We start from the raw sequence: 17,052 nt of genomic DNA on the forward strand, positions 1-17,052 counted from the left end.
TGGTAAAACATTGGCTGACTACCCAGCCATAACATATAGTCGTGCCAGGTCAATGAGCGACATGGTTGAGAAAAGTAGCCCGGAGATGGTGAGCAGAGACAACTGGTTAATGCAAAGTAAGGGTTTTATGAAGTTTGCCATCTGCAAGGCATGCACCATGGGGAAGAACAAGACGACCCATATGTCCCCATTTTGTGAGGTACCAAATCGGATCACCAAGAAAATAACATGCAAATCAGATTTCGTTGTGTATGTGCTGGACTGTGCGTGTGGGCTACGGTACGTGGGTAGTACCAAGCTACAGGTCCACAAACGCATACTCCAGCACATGCAGGCTGTCATCAATAAGGATGAGGCATACCCAGTGACGAGACACGTCAACTTGTGCCACAAGGGTGATCTGGGGTGCCTCAGCTACTATTCCATATATATGGTGCAGCCGCTCCACAGAGGAGGTGACAGGGAGGTGCGCTTAAGATTACTTGAGACCAGATATATCCTTGAACTGAATACCAAGACTCCGAATGGCCTTAATGCGACAGAGGACTTGTACACATGCTTGTAAACTGAGATATGATGTAGAATATATCAGCATGAGTATGACCAAAGGGCATGCTCAGGAGACATTTTGCGGGGTGTGTCATTTAAACAGAAACCTGCTTTTAGGATTTATTTTTACTATATATTCACAGGTGAAATTACATTACTCTCATGAACATGTGCAATGGGTAAACAAGAACATGAGGGCAGTGTAGACGCAGTTATCCCCAAACAAATTAAGCCCACTTGGGCTCTTATTCTGTATTCCCCCCCTTTTTTTGTTTTCAAACCCAGTTGGAAAAACGTTGCATATTTTTTGCACAGATTTCAGCAGATATTGCACATACTTGGCCTATTTGCACTAATAAATTCAAAATGTTTATTTATATTCATTTTTGTGTATATATATATATATATATTTAATGCAATATTGAACCATGATTTTACATTTGATGTATTATAAAATGAAATGGGCTGTATTTAATATTTATATATGTATTTATTAATTTATTGGCGAAATTTGCACAAGATCAAACGTGAAGTATGGAGGACTAATAAAATGTTTTATAGTCCCTGGGTTTTTAAGGGGAGAATTACAAAGTTGAAAACGATGTAATGTATACATTTTAGCAACATTGCTGGTGATTGTCATATTTTATACATCATCTCGCCGATATTGTTGAATGTTGTGGATTAGGCAGAAGTCTGTTGTTTATGTCTATAGGCCCGTGATCAGATGACCCATGTATGCACTTTAATTCACGAGGACAGAATGACCATGTCATGTGATCAAGGGCTTCAGGGCCCGAAACGTGTCATGGCGAACGGAAGGTTGCACTAAATAAAAATCAGCAAATTCAACTGATTGGGTCCGGTTCGTTCTTTGTGTCCGGTGTAAAGGATGTTCAGACGAAGTTCCTGGAATATATATATATATATATCGCACCACCAGTATAGTGCGCCATTGCTGCCTGCAAATGAACTAAATTTGCTGACTCGTGCCAACGAAAAGGGTTCAGCAGGTGTCGCTGAAGACTGGCTTCGGGATGGTGTCCAAGCAGCCTTGCAAAGGAGGAGTGCTACTTTCATTTTAATTTAAAACACCTTAAGGAACCGTGCAATGAGAAACCACAAGTCCCAGCAGACCTTTAAATTGTTAATAGGACCGCCGTCTATATCAGAGATCCCACAAGACATTTCTTCCTTAAAGGAAGTGATTCTTCAAACAAAATACCATTGGAGGAAATGGATTCAATCAGGTACATCGGATCTGTGAATAGAAACGGCACGTCGACCCACTGAGGGAGCCCGTGAAACAGAACGAGGGCGGAACATTTTTGAAGACTTGTGGAACCCTATTGCACGCAATGCGTCAGGCTTAAATCTTTGAAAAAAGTCAATGATGACTGAAACGCGTCAGATATGCCTGCAAGAAGAATTAAATAAATACATTTCCTCACTGCTGAGGTTGCGGCTCGTTTCCCTTTTTCGAGGAGAAGGGTTTGTTTTCATAATTACGGCGTGGTTCAGCCACGAGGATCGCACCACCAGTATAGTGCGCCATTGCTGCCCACAAATGAAGTAAATTTGATGACTCGTGCCAACGAAAAGGGTTCAGCAGGTGACACCGAAGACTGGCTTCGGGATGGTGTCCAAGCAGCCTTGCAAAGGAGGAGTGCTACGGAGTCAGCGGTGAGAGAAGAACTTTCATTTTAATTTAAAACACCTTAAGGAACCGTGCAATGAGAAACCACAAGTCCCAGCAGACCTTTAAATTGTTAATAGGACCGCCATCTATATCAGAGATCCCACAAGACATTTCATCCTTAAAGGAAGTGATTCTTCAAACAAAATACCATTGGAGGAAATGGATTCAATCAGGGACAAACAAACAATGGCATCACTTGTAGCTGCAGCTGGTGCACCCCCACCACCACCACCACCACCAAGAAAAGAAGGTCCACCACCACAGTTTCTTGAAGGACAAGAAGAAGAGGAGGAAGAAGAGGAGGAGGAGGAACAACCAAGGCGCTTCCTGCCTGAAGAACCAAGGCAAAGGCACGTTAAAGTGCACTTTATTTGGCAATTCTTTTCTTTTCCTGAAGACCAGAAAAAGGTGAACGTCCCCAAAGTCACCTGTCTTATTTGTGGCAAAGTCCTCTCCAGGGGCAATCCCACAAAGAAATATTCTTTTGGTAATTTTACCATGATCCGCCACATGGAGAGGTGGCATCCCAATAACTTAGCCCAGGCTGAAGTACAGGAACTTCAAAACAACCCACCCCCTGTGGCCAGCACCTCCTCGACTGAACACTCACTTTCTGGTCCTGAAGGACGCTAAATGGTGCCAAATATTCAACAAAAATTTGGCACCATCAAAATTGTTTGCATTTTCTGTGGCAAAACATTATGTTATGGTGAACTTAGTGTCACCTTAATAAATAATGCTGTGGACAACTACCAATGCAGCAAGAAAATGTACAGGAATTTATATAGCGCAAATCACCGAGCGGTTTCTAAGCGCTTGCTTAGGGAACCCGTCCTGGTATTCCCCTGTGAGATAACCCCGGCAGGGTATCCGCAAGGTGAAAGCCAGGCATCCCGCCGCGAGGGGCCGTTGTGGAGATTAAGCAAACTATTGCCCAGAGTCGCAGAGTGTGAACCCGTGAATCAAGTAGGCACCGGAGCGAGAATTGTCGAGTCCATGGACATTTTTAGGACTCAAGACCCCACCGAGCCGGGAATTGAACCCTGGTCCCGAGCTGACCTCTGCTTCCAGGTCTGCCTCCTCTAACCAGTGAGCCACACTTCTCCATAAAGAAAAGGAAGCAGTAATTCTTTTCTTTTTTTTTTTGCTCCTGTTGAGCCATTTCCAATTCCCTGTTTTTTGTTTGTTCCCTTAAAAAACACAAAAAAATATAAAATTGTTCAAAAATACAAAAAAAAGTTCAGAAAAAAAATAAAAAAAATATAAAACAACAAAAAGAATAAAAAAAGTTCTTTTCAGAACTACCTCCCATTTATAAAATATTGCTAAAAATTTTAAACTCTGGCATTCTTTTTTCTCTTTTGTGCACTTTCCGGTGCACTCCCCGGTGCGCGTACCGGGCGCTCCCTCCGCGAAAATCGAAAAAGAAAACGTTTTTTTGCCCCGCGGGGCCCTTTTATAGCCCCCACATCAAACCTAGGGGGTCAGGGTGGGTCTACCCTGCCCCCTTATGGTCATTTCCCCCTTTGTTTTAGCCACCTCTTGTGTCTCGATCCTACCGAGACACAAGATGGCGGACTCTCCGGACTGTTTCGAATGTTTACAGACACCCGAGAGCCAATCAGCTTTCTGTGCGCAAGTCGCGTGGCGCGCCCAGAGCGCTCCCCGGTGCGCGTAACGGGGCGCTGCCATAGATATATATATTTTTTTGAACCTAAATTACTCAAAATCCACTGGAGTACATATCTTGAGACATAGCAAAGGCACATCGGGCTACCAGTCCCTACAATTTTGCCAAGTTTGGTGGAAATCCATTCAGCCATTCGGGCTAAAAGTGAAACCGACCGCCCTATGGAAATTAACATGGGGAAAACACGTTTTGGGACCCCCTTTTATCTCGGCCCCCACTTGACGAATCCCCCCCAAACTTTCAGGGAAGGAGCGGGCCATTTTCTTGGAGAAATTCGCGAAGATTCGTCCACCGGCGCCAAAGTTATTCCCAATAGAATGTTGCGGTTTTCCTATGGAAAGTAGATCCTAACTATAACTACCTACTGGCGACCACCAGTAGGTAATATGCAATATATATATATATATATATATATATATATATATATATATATATATATATATATATACATACAGAATAAAACCCTATAAAATATTTAAAAAATCTATACTAATTAATTTAGATACTAAATTAAATATTGTAAATTTAAACCCCAAAAACCACGTTTACTAAAAATACTAAAAAGAGAAGTGAAAATATTGGACTTTGGAGGGATTACATTTACTATTCTCATTCCAGTCTGTACAACAGTAGGGAAAGTGTTGGACTTTGGAGGGGTTAAGTTTACTATTCCCACTCTAGTCTATAAAACAGTAGGTAAAGCACTGGAATTCAGAGGGACAAATTTAGTATACCCACTGCAGAATGGAAAGCCTTGGACTTAGTAGGGGTAAGATTTACATTTCTCACTCAAGTCTGTGCTACAGGAGGAAAAGTGTAAGACTTCGTAGGGGCAAGATTTACTGTTCCCAATCAAGTCTGTGCAACAGTAGGGAAAGTACTTCACTTCAAGCACATGACATATTTGAACATCTCTAGTAATTTATAAAAGAAAATAAAAAAACTCTTAATATAAGCAATAGTATTTTGCATACAAAATATATGTTAAAAAAAACAAATCAAACAATTTACATAATTAATAAACAATGTAAGAATTACCAATTACAAAATAATTATTGTTTAATTATTACTTAATTAATTTCCTACCCTATACCCTACAAACCTGGCAGCCCACACCTAAAATTTAACTAAAACAAATAAGTAGAACACAATTTACATAATTAATGAATAATTCACTGTAAATTATTACTTAATAAACTTCCCGCCCTAAACTCTTACAAACCCAGGATCCCATACCTAAAATACACATTAAATATATAATTATTACACAGTATACATAATTATTATTCCATCAAAATAATAATAAATACTAAGTATATTTAATTATTACTTGACGTCCCACCCAATACCCTTACAAACCTAGCTACCTACACCTAAAAAAAACTCAAATAAATCAATATAACATAATGTACAACATTACAATCAATCAAATACTGCAACATCATTTATTAGTTAATCGTTAATTATTACTTTATTTACTTCCCACCCTATCCCCCTACAAATCCAAAAACCGGCTATGACCCCGTTGACCTGTTTGCCTGAGGGAGACTACCACTACCACCTGCCATCATTCAGAGGAGGGGCCACAATGCTGTTTCTGGTGCAGGAGCACCATAAACTCATGGTTGGAGTCCTGCAGTGCGGGACCCCATTGACCTGTTTGTCTGAGGGAGACTACCGCTCCCAGCCTGCCATCGGACAGAGGAGGGGTCGCAAAGCTGTTTCCGGCGCAGGGGCGCCGGAAACTCACGGTTAGAGTCCTACAGCGTGGGACCCAGTTGACCTGTTTCCCTGAGGTAAATTACCGCTCCCAGCCTGCCATTGGCCAGAGGAAGAGCTGCAATACTGTTTCTGGCTCAGGAGCACCATAAACTCACAGTTGGAGTCCTGCATCATGGGACCACATTGACCTACTTGGCTGAGGGAGACTACCGCTCCCAGCCTGCCATCGGGCTGAGGGTGGCCGCAATGCTGTTTCCGGTGCAGGCGCACCATAAACACGAGGTTGGAGTCCTGCAGCGCAGGATGCACACAGGTCACGCCCAGGCAAAGCCCAGGCCAAGGGTGGGCCTGTCCTTACCCGCCTTGACAGGAAGAGGCAGGGCAGGGCACCCACCTTGGCTTCTGTTTACTGGGACTCTCTGGATTATACAGATGTCATCTTAAGGTACTGTGTCTCTGTAACCATTTTCCCACTCTATGTGACTGGCTTGTTTATTAACCTACATCACTGCACTGTAACTGCCAGGCTGGAGTGGGACCCTCAAGGTGACTAGGTTGTACCCCAGCCCAACAGCTGATACAAGATTACTCTGCCCCTCTGGACTATTAATTGCTTGCCAACAGTGCTAGGAGGAGTTTTGTGTGGAGCATTTTTGACTCTGCCTGTGAGCGAGGGTAACAGTGCCTTTCTGATGTCAAGGATTTTACAATTGCAGCTAGGACCGAAATCATTGTGGCTTTGCTTCTATTTTACTGCAAGTGTGGGTCTTGGATCAGACATAGGAAAAAAAATCAGTTGACTATCGGGGTGGGCAGTCACAAATATTATCCAATGAAGCCAACCTTGCCCGTAAGAATGCTTGAAACAACTGTGTACTAGATCGCACTGACTACCTATTGATCGAGTGCGAGGAACTCCTAGTCCCACCTGGGTCTGTTCCAACCCATAGCCCGGACAGACTCCCCTCTGGCTCAAATCAGAGAATACAAAAACTAATTATCTCAATGTTAAGGAAACCAACCATGCGCAGTAGTAAGTCGAACCACCTTGTCCCAACTGACATTGATGCTGACTCCTTGTTAGAAAATCCAGTTCCACTCACAATCTATTTAGCCCAAGGCCAACCTGACACTGATTGTACCCTTAGTAACAGGTTTTCACCCTTCCAAAACCTGAGTTGCGACCAAGAACGAAGGAAGGATTATGAGAGAGTTCTCCCACGGACAGCGACCACAATCCCATGAGACTCTCTTTGGGGTCTTCCTGGAGGATTCTCGGAGTTTTCCAAAACTCATCTTATCGTCAAGGGAGCTACTCTCAAGAAACAATAATAGACGACTCAAATGGCCCCCGGACGAAGGCGAGCTTGAAGCAATTAAACGGAACCTACTGATAAGCACAGCAGAGATTTAAGGCTTAATTTATCATCTGGGAGGGCTGGAAGATATTCTGGCCTGCCATAATTGCCTCTTTGAGCAGTTGACTATATATTTGTCCAAGCCAACATGCCCACACATGCTCATATTGAAGACAAGATCTCAGTTCTCCTGGTTTAACCAGGAGTGTAGAGGTCTCAGACCTCAACTAGCCCAGGCAATTATAGCGAATAATTTGGCCCTTGTGTGGGAACTGAGGAGGTCTTACAAGTTAGCTCACGTTTGAGCTAAAAGGGAGTAGGACAAAAATAGATGGATGTTAATTGGGAGGCCTGTGCTAGGAAAGACTTGCAGAAGTTTTGGCTCCTAGTTACCAGGGGGGTGCCAATAGGCCCTCACCCCCCAACCAATAATATCTCTATTAAGGTATGGGATGACCACGTTTCCTTATTATATTCTGGGCCCTGTGTGTTGGACACAGAAGATGTCCCCCTCTGGCCTTGTTCACATTACAGCCACGGATGTCTTTTCCAAAAGCAAAATCAAGTCCTGCATTAATTCCATCGTAAAGGCTAAAGCCCCTTGGCCTGATGTCATCCTGGCGATGTATTCATTTGCGATAGTGAGAACGGGACAAGCTACATTTTTGCCCTATCCAATGCGATAGTAGAGGGGGCCCAAATACTCATTTTCTGGAAAGGAGCAGAGGTGATCCCTGTGTACTAGAAAGGCGATAGATCGTCACCCTGCAACTACAGACCTATCAGCTTTATAGACTGTGTTCAAAAGGTGTTCGCTTGTGCACTCTTTCTAAAGATTGACGACTGGATTATTGAACATAAAACCAAGCTGGTTTTAGAAAAACACAGGCACATTGATCAGGTGTTCCATTTCCTTCTCTTGACTTGGAAGACTGTGGTCATTGGTCGCAGGGGCCTTTACATAGCTTCCATCAAACTAAAGACCGCCTTCGATCTCATCCCAAGGACCAACAAGCTCTGGCATGTTTTAAAAGATATGGGCCTTCACTAGGATCTTGTTATTGCCTCCATGAGTCAAATTTTGCCAGGGTTTGTTGGTGTTGTCCAGTTTCTTTCCGATGTCCCAGCAGATGCTCCTACCTTGGGGTGGGTAAGATGACGCTGTTATTGTTCAATCCTCATAAATCCTTTAGATGTAAATTAGCATTAGGATGGGTTCCCTTGGAAAGGGTGAGCACCTTCAACTACCTGGGTAACACTCTTTCTGAAGATATCTCATGGAAGCCTTGTGTAGCAAAGCGGACCCTAAAGCCCAGGCAAACAACAGGGGCCGAGACAAAATAACATAGGACTTCTTTCGGTAAACCAGTAGCAGCCCCACTTCAGATTTATGATTCCAAAGCTCTTTATGCTCTTTATGGAGCCAAATTGCGGGGCTTTGAAAGATGGGTGCCCTCCTGAATACAGAGAATAAGTTATTGAGGTCCCTGGTTTCGCTACCTCAGAGTATGCCACTCCAACCGCTAGGGCTGGACTTGGGTAGAGTCTCTATTACATACAAGGCCAAGCTGCATCCCTTACTGTTTTGGCTGAACATAAGGTCCATCCCTGAGCTGTTCCCGTATGCTGCTGCACACATGGAGGTTAGCACACTTGATAGCTTCAAGAAGATAGGTTGGATCCACAATGTTAAATCCCTGCTAACCACAATAGGACTAGAGAGTTATTGGGAAGTTAAGAACCCAGTACTGCTCCCACAAAGATGTAGTCAAGACACATTACTGGGGCTGGGTAGCACAGGCTTCACTTACCAATTCATCATGGGGACGCTTAACTACAGAGTTCATGGATTTTAAATTGTCCAGTTCATACAAACAATATTTAGAGATTATCACAATGGCCCAGGATAAGAAACTGTACATGCAGTTCAGGTTCGGTTCTCTCACTGCAAACTTTTTTACAGGCACCTGGCGACAGTCTTCCACCACTTCCCAGTTTTGTCCAAGTTGCGTCTTTGCTTCAGAGTCCATTGCACATGTATTTTTTGTTTTTTATAAGGTATTCCCGTCTGAGACCAAAATGGCTTAAACCAATCTGTAAACAATTGGGCACACATTGTCATGGTGAAGCCTTCTGTATCCTTAAATCGAACTTTGGTCCGGCTATAGTTTTCTCAGTTGCAAAGTTTTTGGGACATTTGTAACCTGAGTATCAAGGTGGCACAGTGGGCCATGTCATCCATTCAGGAATAGGCATAGGCTTTTGTTGGCTTGGTCTTTTATGTGCACTTATGTTTAGTCAATTTATCCAAAGAATTTTAGATTATGGCTCGTGACATACCTCTAATCAGGTTAATAAAGTACTCTGTTCGTTTTTTTATCGCTTTGTATGAACTGTATTGCACTTGCACTTTTATGGTCTTATGACCGAAATAAAGTTTATGACTGACTGACTGATAGCAATTAAATAAAAAAATCTAAATCACTTAAAATTACAAACTATATTTAAAAAAATTAATCTCCAATTATATGAACAATAATACATAAAATTAATATATACACTAAAACATAGTAAAATAATGAAAAAACTATATTTTTAACTATATTGTTGAAAACGATCTTAAAAACGATATTCTTAACACCGATTTTACTTACTTAAAAAAATATATTCTTGACAATATATCTAAATCACGGTATTTTTGTTTCACAATATGTTTTTTATGACATCTCTGTCTCTCAATATTTTGTCCAAATACAGTTAGAGATCTTATTAAAGCTAATGGAGTTTACACATGGTAACACTTAATTTGCTAAGCATATAAATAAGCATTATTATAATATGTACTGTTGTTTAAAGCCTATCCACACTAAGAGCATTTACAAAACATATAGCATAGAGTTACCTTTTTCAATTTCTTTTGTAATCCCTATATGTTAGACCCATCTTTCAGACATTATAATGTCTCTAGTATGTTGTAAATATAACCTTTCTTTGAAATACAAATGTTAGAAGTTGCTTTGCATGTTGTTCTGTTGTCATACAGAGTAGATTAGTTCTAATCCTTTTCATCGGTTTGTCTAACTTAGATTTATGAATACAGCCAAGGTCCACAGGAACATGTAAGTCCCTTCCAGGGGCGCGTTCAGTGGGAGGGCAGCAGAGACATGCAGGATGTGTCCATCATAATCCATAATGTGACCATGAATGACTCTGGCACGTTTACCTGCAACGTCACCCGTGAATTGAAGTTTGAAATTCACCGCCCTTCTGTACGGAGCACAACACTCATTCATCTAGTAGTGGCTGAAGAAGGTAAGTAAATTCTTCCTCTGTGTCCATGAGATTATGCTAGGATTTAGGGCATGGGGGCCATTGTAAGCCCTGGAGAACGAGATCCATGCCAGAAATTCCTCATAAAATGTTTATTAAACAAATGCCACCCATTTGGATGCATTTTACATACATTTTTGTTTTATGTCATGATATTGATCAAAATATCATAATTTAAATCCTCCTGGGCCTGTCTTGGAAATCTTTTGTTCCAGGCTAGATGTTAGGGAGGGTGGGAAAGGATTCAGAATTCCATATTGCTTAAGGTAAAAGAGTGGTCAAAGGTTAGTATCTGAGGGTAAAAGTAGAGTCACAGATTGGTGTACCTGGCGATCAGTGAGAAGAATAAACTTGGTGGCCAGGAGCATCAGGAGCTTAGTGCACATGATGGTAAACTGGGGGCTGACCTCAGCCTCCTTGAAAGTAATATTTTGTGAGCACCTACTACGAATAGGGATGAGTGAGTCTGTGAAAGTGGTCAGAGGACAGTTCTTCTGGAGAAAAAAAGAGGGGTCAGGACTCACTGTCAGTTAGGGTAAGGCCAGAGGTCAAATGTCATCATTCTTGCCTTTAGGAAAGGAGTCTAGTCACAGTATTGCTTAAGTTTATAGATGAGTCTCATCTTACTGTTACTGAGGGGGTAGAACATTACCACATTTTAGCTTCACTGAAGGATAGAGTTGGGTCACAGCTCAGTGTCTTTATGAATTTGAGGAACCAGAACCTCTGCCATCAATGGTAAGAGAGTGGTTAGAAATAATGAGGCTAAAAAGAGGAAAGAGCTCTACGGACCACTAGGTAAGAGAAAGATTACGGCTCTGTGTTCATGAAGCTAAGAGAAGTCTCAAAGCTTACAGTCTACGACTGTGAGGAGAGGGTTCAGAACTCAGTGTAACTAATCGTATGCTGAGGGGTAAGAGAGAAGTTTAAATGCAGGATCAGTGAAGATAAGGGTAAGAGCAGAGTCTAAACTTAGGGGCCCATTAGGATGGCGGACGGATTGCCCCCGCCAGGTCAGCGGTGGTCACCGCCGGCCGCTCCGGAATGACCCCCACCATATTAGTATGGCTGGGGGTCCGCGGCGGACGGAAAGACCGTCCTCCACCTTTCCGCCCCGGTCGCCTTGTGACCGGGGCAGAACAGGGTTTATATGGTGGCGGTGTCTATAAGACACCGCCTGCCATATTACAATGGGCTAAATCTGATGCCTTTCCCTGGCGGCAATGCCGCCAGGGAAAGGCATGTAGAGTCTGATTTGGGGGCCCGTTGCGGGCCCCCAAGGACTCAGGGGGGTGGGTGTTGCACATGGGTGCCTGCCACGTTGTGCTTTGCAATGTACAATGTACTTTTTCCATTGCGGCGGGCGGTGCTTTTAGCACCGCCCGCCGCAAAGGCAAACACACAGAATGCATCCTAATACCCCCCATGGGACCCCCGCCCTTATGGCGGGCGGTCCCCTTACACGATGGGATGTGGGCGGACTAAGTCCGCCCGCCATCCTAATGGGCCCCGTAGTGTCACCAAGGGTAAAAGTAGAGAGCCAGAAGGAGTTTATTGTCACTGAAAACAGAAATAAGAGTCATAGGTCAATGTCTTTATGACTTATGACTAATGAGAGGGGTTAATGTTCAGTTCTGTGAGGTAAGAGTGGAGACTAAGGTCAGTGCCCCACAGAGAATTGAGGTACTAGAACTTCTCTGATAGCTGGAAAGCTGTCAACTCTCAGTGAGACTGTGGGTAAGAGACGGATAAGGGGTAATTGTGACAGAGGGTATGAAATGAGTATAAGTCCCTCAGTCAAAGATGGTGTTAGAATACAGTATGCTTGTTTGTAAGAGATGGGCCATAACTGAGTATCCCTGAGACTGAGATCAGGGTCATAGTCTTCATTGATGCTCAGCAACACAAACAGCTCAGTAACAAAGCCGGTAAGGACAGTGGTCCATGTAAATGTGGGCAGATGAAGTTTAAGAACAGGGCAATGCAGAGGGGGCAGGACTCTGTATCACTGAAGGTACGGTGGGGGTAGTACTCAGGGTACTTGCAGCTAATAGAGCTGACATAACTCAAAATTCTTGACTGAATAACAAAAGTTGGAGTTCAGTGTCATTGAGAGTAAGAATAGGTATTAAACAGCAGTATAACTAAAGGTAGGAGGAGTCTAAGGTTGTTATCACAAATCATACAAAAGATCAGAGCTCAATCACACTGAAGGCAAGAGAGGATCTCCATTCAGTGGCCAAAAAATTAAGAGAGGTATAAGACCTCACTGTTTGTGATGTTGAGAAAGGTGGGGAGAGCTCAGTATCAGTGAGATTAAAGAGAAGTAACAAAACTCATTGTCACTGAGAGCAAGGAGAATGCTCAGAGCTCATTGACACTGAGGGCGAGGAAAAAGGGCAGGTCCAAGTACCCATGTGGGTGAGTAAGTATTTAAGCCCAGTGGCACTAAAAATTACGATGATTGATAAAGGCTTCGATAATCCAAGGGTAGAAGAGTGGTGTGGTCTCAGTGCCTCTGAGAGTAGAGAGAAGGGGCTTGAGTACAGTGCCACTGAGGATAAGGAAAAGGGTTAGATTTAATGAGGGCATAATGTGGTCTATGGTCAGTGCTACTGAGGCTACGAGGCACATTAGATCATAGTGTCAAATGTGTCAAGGGAGGGACTTTACTCAGCAGCCCTGAAGGTCAGATGAGTTGAAGCTCAGTGTCTCTGATGGCAAAAGATGGATGAAAACTTTGTGACATTGAAGATTAGGAGAGGGATAGAGATAAAAAAATGAAGAGGCAGGACAAGGGTCAGAACTAAGGGACAGATTTACTTTATTTAATCAAATACAACACAGTAAGGCAACCTGCTGTATTACCTGAAAGGAAGAGAACAGAAATGCACCATGTTTACCAAAAGGTAGTACACTTCTGCTCTCTCCCAGTGCTGGTGCACTGTGTGCTGCCTAGTGCCGAGAATCACGGTTGCCTGCATTACAAACATGATTAACTTTCTGCACAAAAACAATCCTTAGAGGCATATTCCTCTTTCTATGTGTGTGGTAGAATTCCGGACACATTGAAAGAGAAAGAAATGAAGAGAAATAAAGATATTTCTCCTTGTTACATTCTGCCAAGTAGTGAAGGACTGGGTTATTTAAGACCCAGCGGTGTCAGGGAACAACACCTGAAACCTTCGTGGGTAACCTGCTCCGGCGTACAAGTGACAGAGACACGGGACACTTCCTTCGGCGTCAAAGATTCGAGCTTTATTTACTGCAGGGAACACAGAAATCACGGCAAGTACAACATGTGCTACTTGTGGAGACTGCTTCAAATTGGCTTTGTGGATCGCTCCTTTTATACACAATCCACCCATAGGTTTACATGGTACACAAAGGTTTATGGCTTGGTTCCCATAGTTATCCCCCAGAGGGGTCGTTTCGGTCACTTTGATACACACAAGGTCCGGAACATAAGTGCGGAAACATTTGGCGGTTCCCAACTGTAAAAACCCATCTTCCCACCATTAGTACATTCCAATCAGCAGTAAAACAGATCGAAGAAGGAACAAGGACAGGTGTGGAGGAAGGTGGAGACAGTGGGGGATTGGAAAGGGTGTAAAAAGGGAGGTATCGGGAAACGCGAGCTACAGGCATCAAAAGGGACATGCCTAATGAGATGCACGGCTGAGACAATAAACCGGCACGGCGAGATGAGCCTCGAGCAGGGCCATCTGCCTTACAGTATCATCCCCCTCGTCATAAAGACAGTTTCAAAGGACATGTGGCTTCCGCAAGTATCTTGGGAGTCCCAGGGTCGCGAAGCGGACAACGTCCGTTCGCTGGCTACTTGAGGGCAAGAGACAAAATGGATGCCGTATCTAAGATGGAACCCGTGGGTACAGATAGAATAACCCACCTAACAGACGAACGGTTTAGGTTAGCACAACGAAACTACACACACCCACTAAACTCGTCATTTGCGGTTCATAGATACCAGACTCGACCATATTCGTGCGAGTCGAAAACATCACTTACAATTGTCACGGAACCTCAGACGCTCCTTTTGCCCTCATGTAGGCAAGCACTAGTCGGAATCATACTCGATATTCATTAGACCATCTAGATGTTGCTGTAACATAGCTCTGTCCAACCGAGCTTCTTTGGTAACAGGCGGCTGTCTTATACACGTTGTAGCACAGAGGCCACATAAGGCAGGACCACACTGCACGCAAAGGCAGCACATGAACAGGAACACCACAACAACTCCGATAATCATCAGAATCTTCCAACCCCAAGTCGACATCAGGCCCCAAAACCACCCAAGTAGCGTCCAACCCCCTACGTCCACGTGTATGGACTCAGAGATTTTATGCAACTTTGAGATGGCTTGATAGACAGTCGGAGCGTTATCAGGAATGAAAATACAGCAGCTCGAATGGATCACCTTGCATACCCCACCTCGATCTGCTAAGATCACGTCTAAAACCATACGGTTTTGTAACGTCATAAGTCTATCCGCCTGAAGTTCTGTGGTGATATTACCAAGGGCACTGGCAGTAATATTAGCTGTCGATTCCACCACTCGAGTCAACTGTCTCAGGTTCCTACTATTAACCATAGGCCCCCAAAACGGGAGGAAACCCTTGAAAAAGTCTCCTGCCTCTTGACCGGCAGTGTCCTCTTCGCTAATTACGCCTCTCACAACTCTAGTCTTGTGATAATCTGCATCTACAGTAAACGTCGGAGGCAACAAATTTGCGATAAAACATGAGCCCACAAAGTCGAAGGGCAACCATGCATACGCACGATCATGGCAGATAAAGTATGTACCCTTGGCAGCCAGAAACACAGGGGACGAGACCATCGGCAATATGTAATTTTCAGTGCAAGCACTCTCTCCAAGTCGGGCTTTCGATCTTCGGCCACGACCTATGAGACAAAAATTACCAATGTGGGGTACGACCCATATCGGGGGTGAGCTTTTAAGCTGTTTTTCACCAGTGAACACACTATACTCGCCTCTACTCAAGACCCTATAGGCTTGTACCTCTTCCTCGGGAATAAGCGAGGGATCATAGATATCGCTATCTAAATCCTCTATCGCTATAGACAAGGGCTTCTGATACGAGCCAGGGCCAGAGTAGGGAGAACGTGGTTCTCGAATGGGGTGGAAACCTAGTGCGCTTCGGAACATTGTTTGGAATGCTCGAGCAGAACCCTGGGAACTATACGGTAAAACCAAATATGGAATTCCCTTATCTGTGGTATGTGGCATCAACCCACACACCCAACAATTAGTAGTGTTAACCACTAACTGGTGCTGGTGAAGGAGCTGAATAAAGGAATTATTGCGAAATTCTGCACGTCTAGCCTGCTCGTGTTCGGGTAAGATATGGAAGGAATGAGGAGACGCTGTAGAGGTGAATTTAGAGTCAGAAGTAGGAATAGGTGTAGGTATGGCAGAAGGTAAGAAGTACGACATCATATAGTACACCCCACCCGCCAAAAATGCAGAAACAATCAAAAACAATACAAATATCTGAAACATAAAACATTTCGTACGACTAAGTCGCTGCAGCTCAAATCTTTGTGCCTGTGCTCTTTCCACATCCATCAGCTTTGAAAACGCCATCCCCTATGACCGTCCGCAACGTTTCTTGACGCACTTCGTTCTGTGTAGCAGTAGTCAATTCCCAGGAGTTCCCAGGAACCGACGGTCTTTAACCTAGCGTCAAGACCTACTAACCAGAAAGAAGTACGCGCGCGGCCCTAGGGCCTTTATTTATGATATATATATATGCAATGTCTCTCAGCTGTGGAGACAAAAATACGTAGGGAAAAAAAAAACTTTCAATATGTACAAGAATAATTACAGGTGTTCAGACTGATCGTGGAAAACGGGATAATGCAGTTGTCAAGGGACAGAACAGGATCTTTTTATTAGTCTTTAGTGCGGGATCGCAAAAAGTATCGAGTTTTCCCACAACTTGTCTGCTCGTCAAACAAAGGATCCGTTGAAGAGACAGCGTCCTGCTGATCAGTCGAATGTTCTGGTCTTGAGTCTTTTGATGACAAATGTTCAACAGTGTCTTCCTGCTGCACTGAGGATTCTCCGACAGGTTGTGCGTCGCTGAAAGGAACAAACGCCGGCAACCCTTCGGTTTCAGTTGATGCAATGCCTCTCCTCACCCACGAGTCTGCCGGCAACGGAATAGGGACTTTCTTCATATGGGTGGCATGCACCCAGTTTTTCCGCCCCTCAAGACGAACAGCAGTTCTCGTGGCAAGGAGGACCTGGTAGGGTCCGGTGAACCTGGGCTCCAAGTTCTTCTTCCGAGAAAAATTTCTGGTAACCACCCAGTCTCCAGGCTGGAGCTGGTGGCCTGGACCCTCAGTCTGCGTCGGCAGTGCTTCGTAAACCTGTTGGTGAATTAACCTCAGTTTAGCAGTCAAGTCATGAAGATAATCGATCAACATTGGATACTCAAGATCACAGAACGCAGCCGGTCTAGGGACCCCCCAAACATTTGCAGGACGACCGAACACTATTTCATAGGGACTGAGCCCTACTCGGGAGTGTACGGTTGCCCTTGTTGATAGTAAAGCTAAAGGTAAAGCATCAGGCCACGAAAGACCAGTCGTAGCCTGAATCTTCGCCAATTTTAGTTTAAGGGTGCCATTATACCCTTCAACCAAACCAGCTGACTGGG

At 43.9% G+C, this 17,052-nt stretch overlaps 1 protein-coding gene across 2 annotated transcripts in view; it reads left to right on the plus strand.

Annotated features, from left to right (window-relative positions):
* SCN3B (sodium voltage-gated channel beta subunit 3) overlaps positions 1-17,052 on the plus strand; it is a 166,229-nt gene that overhangs the window by 84,973 nt on the left and 64,204 nt on the right. For both annotated transcript variants that reach the window (XM_086956957.1, XM_086956956.1), the window contains exon 4: positions 10,105-10,330. In XM_086956957.1, coding sequence (XP_086813083.1) covers positions 10,105-10,330 — 226 coding nt within the window. The remainder of the gene's footprint in view (positions 1-10,104; positions 10,331-17,052) is intronic.

Source organism: Lissotriton vulgaris, chromosome 2_1, assembly GCF_964263255.1.
Source record: "Lissotriton vulgaris chromosome 2_1, aLisVul1.2, whole genome shotgun sequence".
Taxonomy (NCBI): domain Eukaryota; kingdom Metazoa; phylum Chordata; class Amphibia; order Caudata; family Salamandridae; genus Lissotriton; species Lissotriton vulgaris.